This window comes from Apium graveolens, chromosome 5, assembly GCF_009905375.1.
Source record: "Apium graveolens cultivar Ventura chromosome 5, ASM990537v1, whole genome shotgun sequence".
Classification (NCBI taxonomy): Eukaryota; Viridiplantae; Streptophyta; class Magnoliopsida; order Apiales; family Apiaceae; genus Apium; species Apium graveolens.
In genome coordinates this window covers 265,006,087-265,014,338 of record NC_133651.1, presented here as the reverse complement: position 1 = coordinate 265,014,338, position 8,252 = coordinate 265,006,087, and the positions used below count along the sequence as shown (strand labels likewise).

At 28.9% G+C, this 8,252-nt stretch overlaps 1 protein-coding gene across 1 annotated transcript; it reads left to right on the top strand.

Moving 5' to 3' along the window:
- Window positions 1-4,924: 4,924 nt before the first annotated feature.
- Window positions 4,925-6,402, top strand: LOC141661729 (protein JINGUBANG). Its single transcript, XM_074468727.1, has one exon. It carries the CDS (start codon window positions 4,946-4,948, stop codon window positions 6,245-6,247), a length of 1,302 nt encoding a protein of 433 aa, XP_074324828.1. The 5' UTR covers window positions 4,925-4,945; the 3' UTR covers window positions 6,248-6,402.
- The last annotated feature ends 1,850 nt before the right edge of the window (window positions 6,403-8,252 follow it).

Sequence of the window (8,252 nt, the reverse complement as noted above, 5' to 3'; positions counted from 1 at the left end):
TTTAGAAATGGAGTTGAATTTAATGTTGTAAGGTTATAAATCGGAAAAATAATTTTTGAAACTTTTGAAATAAAGTTGAATTTGAAGTTGGAAGAGTTGCATATCAACTTTTCAAAAATAAAAGTTAAAAAGTCTAGTTTTTGAAATTATTATAACAAGGTCGTATGTTTGAAAATATTTTTAGAAAAATCGAATTTTTAAAATAAACAATCAACTTTTAATTTCAAAACATAGAATTAACCATTGTTACAGAAATCGCTAAGCGTGTCAGGGCGGTGAAGGTAACTTCGAGGGATTAATCGGCAAGTCGGAGATTAATCGGACCGATTAATCAGAACATTAATCGGAAGAATATAAATAATATTTTTAATTTTTATAATTATATAATGATCAATATGTCAGATATTTGTTTGGAAAAAGAAATTAGAATGGTATTAAACAATATCTACACATTTGACATGCGTTATGTACTAATGATTGAGTTTACAATATTAACTATATTTTAATTCACACTTTTAAATTAATTATAATATGTTATTTTTATATTTTAAGTTAAAAAATAAATATATTAGATTACTTGTTATTTCTTACCAATACTTTATATTAGAAATTGACATAATATTGTGTGAAATTATGAAATTAATGAATTAAATTTATAAAAACGTAAAAAAAATATTTTTTTAATTATTTTCCGCCTAGACCGCCTAAGACCGATTTTTGACCGCCTAATCCCGATTTTAACCCGATATTTTGAAAAAACGCCTAAATCACCGCTAAGGTCCGAGTCGAGGCGTTTGACCACCGCTTAGCGCCTAGGCACCGCTTAGCGCCTAGGCGCCGCCTAGGCGGCTGCCTAGATGTCCGCCTAGATGTCCGCCTAGGCGGCCGCCTAGGCCAATTTTTAGAATACTGGAATTAAGGCGGCTGCCTAAGCCGATTTTTAGAATACTGGAATTAACTATACGTGCCCTTCAATTCCTCGCAAGTAGCTGGAGAGGGAGTCACCAAAATACTCTTCTTTTAGAGGTGAATAAGAAATTCCTTTTCAATGAAGTATTAGCAAAAATAATATTCTTATGGGAAAGATGTCGACTCAAGTAGAGCAACTCCAATGGAGGGTGCCAATGTCATGTGGTATGATGTGGTTTGGCACCCTTATTAGCACTTTATTAGAGTTGAGGGGTGCTATTGGGTTGTCAAATGAGTTGACATAGTGTGCCAAAAGTTGGCATCCCATAAATGAGGTTGTCAACTTCATTTGTGGTCCCAATGTGGTACTAATAGTGCATAAAATATCATTTTTTTATTGAGTTAATGAAGTTGACATCTTCGGGTGCCAACCATTGTGTTTTTTGAAAACAGGGTGCTAAAATGATTTGGAAGAGAGAGAATTTAAAATATAATATCTCTTCTATATATAATAGGAGAAAAAGGGGATAATTAGTGAGAATAAAAAGTCTCATTAAAAAGACTAAACTACCCTGTTTTTAATTTTTATATAAAAGATGTGCTTTGTGGAAATCAAACTCAAGATATTTCATTCAGCTATACAACCTCATACCACTACACCATAATGTCACATGTGCTTTTTATCATACAAATAATATGTAAGTGTGCTAAATGAATATTTTATTTAACTTTAAAGATAGTTACTTGAATTCCGCAAAAGAAAAGATAGTTACTTTAATATTTGTACAGTTAATTTTAAAGAATTAAATTCCGAATACAAAATTAGACATAATACATAAATGAATTATTATCATTAATCTTTTTTTTTTAGTTTGAAAATGTATCTCATATATTTTTAACATATTTTATTATTATAAAAATTAATTAAAATGTACATATATAATTTTTAAAGAAAGTATTGAAAATAGAAACGCCTATATATAAATAATCTGTAATGGTATTACGTATTTAGATGAGCTCGAATTACAATGAGTCAAAACATTTTATTTTATTCTAATTTGAAATTAGAACTTGGCCCATTCTTCAAAAACTACTCAAAATTTGACTACATGACTTGGCCGAAAAATATTCTCACATTCTACATTAAGTAAATTTAAATTACAAGTTCGATGAAAATATCTTACCAATAATATAATTTTTTTTAATATTTTATGTTAATATAAATTAATGTGTTTGAGGTGTTTATAAGATCAAGTCAATTGATTATTTATATTAAAATTACTAAGTTCACTAGTAGCGCATTATTATTTTTGGGACTTTTCCCGATTTTAAAAATATTCAAAATTTGATATGAGATCTCACGAGATTTTTTAAAATTACGATGATATATTAAATCGATTTATTTTTTATTTTTCACTATAAAAAACTAGCTTTTTAAAAAAGAATTCTTCAAGATAAATAATATTTATTGATCAAGATAATATTGTACAAATATTTTGAATTATTTTTATATTTTGAATTATTCGAATAAAAGTTATATCTATACTATATTTTAACATTTGATGCAATGTATTTTATACTATTTAAAGAAAAAATATATATTGTTCAATAATCTGAATGAATTAACCAATTCAATTAATATTTATAAAAATTTATCAAATTGAATAATTATAAATGTATGTTATTTAAGTAATCATTTGTCTTACTAGATGTTAATAGTGATTAAAAATATACATAAATAAGATATTTAACATATAAATAATTGAAATCATCGTAATTTACTAAGAAATGTAACATACGACAATTTACATGCTGACACACGTATATAACTTAATGTTACTTTGGTAACCGTACTGTAAATAAAAAAAACTAACATTTTTCCATGCATACATAAGTTGAATTTCAAAAACTAACATTTTTCATTAAAATCAACTTTTATATTAATAATAGTGTAAATTTTACATTATTATATATTATGATTGCAGGCCATCCTGACTTTAATTATGCATTTTTTATCTTTTTAAATTGAGTAAGTTAATTGTAAGTTAGTAGTGAACTCAGTAATAATATAGACCAATACATATAATTTATTTAAATAAAATTTAAAATTTTTGGTTAACTCTGTATTCAACATAAATATTATTTTTTAACTTTTTATTTGTAAACATACTAACGACATTCTACAAATTAAGTATAATTGTTTCGTTTTAAAAGTACACTGAATACCATATTTATATTCATTCATTAAATGCAAATTATACAACACAAATAAGGATATATATATATATTTTTTTTTTTGATTAATAGATTATTTTTGATACGTTGTGTAATTTGATATTGTCTTTTATGAAAATAATATATATTGATAAACAATCAAATTGTATTTGATCTACGTTAGATATTGTATATCATTTATAAATAATAAAACAATTATGAACATTATAATTACATGATATATAAAATAATTCTAAAAAATGATCCCTGTCTCGTATTATAATTATGCTAGTTTTTGTTTATGTGCCCCTGACAACCATTGGAGTTGCTGTTCGAAGGATAAATTGATAAGTGTTGTCAGTGTCAGTATCTCCCAGTTTCTTATCATTACGAGTGTATAAACTTAGAGAAAGAATTTTGTAAACCTTTGTCTATAATTCTGTAATGAAAAATCACTGTTCACTAGAATCTGCATTTTGAAAACGATGAGAAAAAGAAAAAATTGAAAAAATTAATTGCACTTTGCACTCTAGTATTATGTTTCAAAGACAAATTTGTACCACAACTTTGTGAAATTCAGTTTGCACTCTTATTCTTCAATTTTGAGATTCATTATACACCACTTTCCAGAATTTTGTTGAATTGTATAGGGATAAAATCGGAAATTAAACAATATACTAATCAAAATAAAATTTATCTTGTTTAAATATTATTAAAAATTATATATTATTTTATATCAATTATAAAATTGCATTTTTTTAATTTTCAAATAGCACTATTAATTTTACATTCAATTTTCATTTTTTTAATATCAATTTCAAAATTTTTTACTCTACTTCATTAAATTTAATTATATAATCAAAATTAATTGTTAAAATATTTTTTGTAGAATTACAAAATACTAGCATTAATAATATAAAATGAAATCAAAACTGAAATTACTATTATCATTTAAAAATTAAAAACTTACAATTTTGTATCAAAATTTAATTTTTAATATTATTTTAAAAAATATGAAATTAATTTACTTAATTTTTTTTTATCAAATTTCCGATTTTACCACTATCTAATTTAACAAAATTTTGGAAAATGATGCATAATGAATTACAAAGTTGAACCATGAGAACGCATTTTTCAAAATTCTAGTACAAAGAATCTATATGTTGTTTACTGTTCACTCCATAGCCCATACTAGACCTGGCAATTCGGATAACCGGTTCGGTTTCGGATTGGATCAATTTCGGATCGGATCTACTTTCGGATTATGATATATTTGATGACCATTCGGATCGGATCGGATGTGATTCGGTTCGGGTCTAATTCGGATTTAAATCGAATAAAATTCGGATTATGATCCGACAAAATTGTGTTCGGATTAAATTCGGTTCGGATATTTTCGGATCATAAATTATTCTTTTTTCAATTTTTGAGATTTAAAAAATATCTTTTTTATTTAATTTAGTATTTTTAATATAATATAATATACTTTTACAAAAGAATCTGATTAAATAAGTATGTTATCATTAACATAAAATTGTTTAAAGTACAAATTTTGCTCATTTGGGGTCATATTCGGTTCAGGTAATATATTATTCGGTTCTAATCGGTTCCAAGTTATAATCGGATCTTGTATTTTGGATCATTTTCGGTTAAATTTTCGGTTCGGATATTTTTCGGATCGGTTTAAATCGATTTTCGGATAATTATCGGATTGTATGAATTGGATCTCGGGCCCCATACCCTCTATATATCTCATGTCCATACTAAAGCTCTTTAGGCTATACCTCATACAGTCCCTCTCTTCTCTCTCTCTGCCTGCATCATGAAAGTCAAGACATGGCTATCCACATGCACCTCCACTATGGACTACGCAACCCTCTCACCATCGTCCTCGACCACCACAAAACCACCATCGAAATTTTCCGATGACTCAATGAGCACCTCCACAACAAGCCCTTCCTCTTCCTCCACCAAAAGCTATGGTAGCCTTCAATCCAATCTCTCTCTCCAAACATTACCATCTGTTCCTTCTCTTCAAAAACTCTCTCCCGAAACCCTAAATATATCCGTCGCTAAAAACTCCGTCACTTCTCTTAAACCTCATCCCTTCCATGTTAGCTTTCTTTCTGTTCACAATAATCTTCTCTATGCTACCTCAGGTAGCTTTATTAACGTTTTCGATATCGAAACATTCACACTCATAGACACATTTTATGTAAAAAACTCCTCATCCGGTTCCGTCAAGTCCGTTACTTTTTGTAACAAAGCCATTTTCACCGCAAGCCAAGATTCTAAAATCCGTGCATGGGATTTAGAGACAATAAGTAATAACAACCGTCACAAACTTAAAGCAACACTTCCTACCGTTAAAGATCGTTTACGCCGTTTTATACTACCCAAAAATTACGTCAGGGTGCGCCGTCATAAAAAACAGTTGTGGATTCAACATCACGACGCCGTATCAGGGTTAGCTATTTTTGATGAGTTATTATATTCAGTTTCATGGGACAAGTACTTGAAAATTTGGTCGACGTCAGATTTTCGTTGCAAGGAATCAATTAAAGCTCATGATGACGCAATTAACGCTGTGATTGTTTCCGTTGACGGAACAATTTACACGGCATCAGCTGATCGGAGTATAAAGGTTTGGGAAAAATCGGTAAAAGATGGCAGAAAATCGGTTCATGGATCAATAGCTACGTTAGTAAAACATAAATCGGCGGTAAATGCGTTGGCTTTAAGTCGGGACGGGTCGGTTTTATTTTCCGGGTCATGTGACCGGTCCATATTGGTATGGGAAAGAGAAGATAGTGCAAATTACATGGTGGTCACGGGTGCATTAAGAGGTCATGGAAAGGCTATTTTGTGTTTAATTAATGTTAATGATTTATTGTTTAGTGGATCGGCTGATCGGACGGTCAGGATTTGGCAACGTGGAGGAGCGGAACGAAAGTTTTGTTGCTTAACGGTGTTAGACGGACATGCAAAGCCGGTGAGGTCGTTAGCGGCGGCCGTCGACGAGAATGTAACGGCCGGCGGTGGAGTAAAGGTATTTAGTGGAAGCTTTGATGGCGAGATTAAGGTGTGGGATGTGGTGGTTAAGGTTTCTAGTTTACAAATCTAGTACTCCATTTTCATGAATTATAAAATACAAGTAAACTAGTTTGTGTATGTGTGGGTCAATTTTAAGATTGCATGTACCAATTTATCTGTATCTAACGTGATTAGACTTTGATCAGATTTGATTATTTATTCGGTTGTTAGTTGAATATTTTATAATACGGGCTGTAAATTCAGTGACAAATGGATGGCAATTTGATCTATTTTGGAAGGGAATGTAATAAATTCTGCGTCATTTGTAGCTAATAATTTGTTCCCTTGCGTTTCGATTAAATTGTTTTCTACCGACAAAAACAATTTCAGATTGAAACAATTTGGTGGTTATCCAAACTTTTCAACCGGATAAAATCAGAATATAAGAACATAGAATGATGTATTTTGTGTGAATTCAACAACCAACCTTTTGTTTTTTTTCTATCTCAATGACCAAATATGTTGCAAGTATTATATAGGTGTCCAAAAGACATGTCTTAAGACACGTCCATACATAAGACATGTCTTAAGACACGTCCATATATGTCCAAAAGACATGTCCTAAGACACATCCATACATGTCCAAAAGACATGTCTTAAAACACATCCATACATGTCTAAACGACATGTCCTAAGACATATCTTTTGATGTATGCGGTTGTGTCTAAAAGACATGCATTTTCACATTAATACGAACTCCCGCCAATACCGAAAATCATAATAAACTCAAACAAACATGCACTCCGCACTCTCCCGACTTATTTGATGAAATATTACAATCACATTGGTCAACTAGTTAATCCAATTACACTAAAATATCTAACAAAAATTACATATGAAATATTGTCCCACCAAAAATCATAATTATTAATTCAATAATGGAGCTTAATGAAATCTATACTATATTATAATAGACGAAATAAAAGTTTGGTAGTCGGTCGGTATTTAAATATCCTTACTAATTAAAATAATTACATTATTTAATTACCATTTATAATTAATATAATATTAAACTATTCAGTGTTAAGTCGACTTTAACCTATAATTGGATGTTATTAGGCACATTAATTAATGAACCAGAACATATGTTGCATGCAATCGATGCAACATCCTTCTTCTTGATTAATATATAAAATAATTACCTTCTTAAACTAAATTATGCTATTTTTTAATCTTTTCAATTAAAATTTCTCTTTTTTCAAAAATATTATAGGAAAATTTTATTTAATATAATAGACTAAAATATTATAATTACTAATAACTTCAATTTTAATTCTAATTTTTTTGTCTACCTATCCTATCTTAAAATAAATAAAATATTAAAAATTTGATAGTCGGTCGGTACCCGCTGAAATTACTTAACTATCCTTACTTAATTATTTTAGCATTAAAGGTCTCCCTTTCAAAGCCAAATTAAAAGAGAAAACAAATACGCGTCAAGCTAATAAGAGATAACATTATATTCAAACTCAAAAGCAGGAATGCGATGATTTTTCGTGAAAAATGAGTTTTATTATATCGAGTACGATAAACATGCATGCATTAATTACTTAATTTTAAGTTAAATTTTATAAACCACAACCCACTAAGTACGATCAAGTAAGCGTTTGGAACTCAAAGCACTGACGTTAAAAAAACTTATAGCACCATAAGATGAATTAATGATATTCAGTAATTGAAGTAAAGGATCGGTTTAAAACAAAAATAATGAAAAGTATTGAATAACATGGGCCCCAACTAAGAAGAAATTAAAACTCCATATTGTATAATTAAAATCAAACAAAAAATATAATGTATTAATTTTAGTTACTCGGTATGTAGATAATTGTTTAAATTACTTAATTACACTTATCTAATTATTCATACTTAATTGTACCTACTATTATGCCCAAAAATTGGTATAAAAGTTATTTAATTAAGACTGATAAAATAGTCAAAATGGAGGTACAAATGCCTAAAATTAAGGAACATAAGAGATAAATTTCCCTTATGAAAGGAAAGTAGGCGCGTTGTATATAGAGTAATGGACGCGTCCT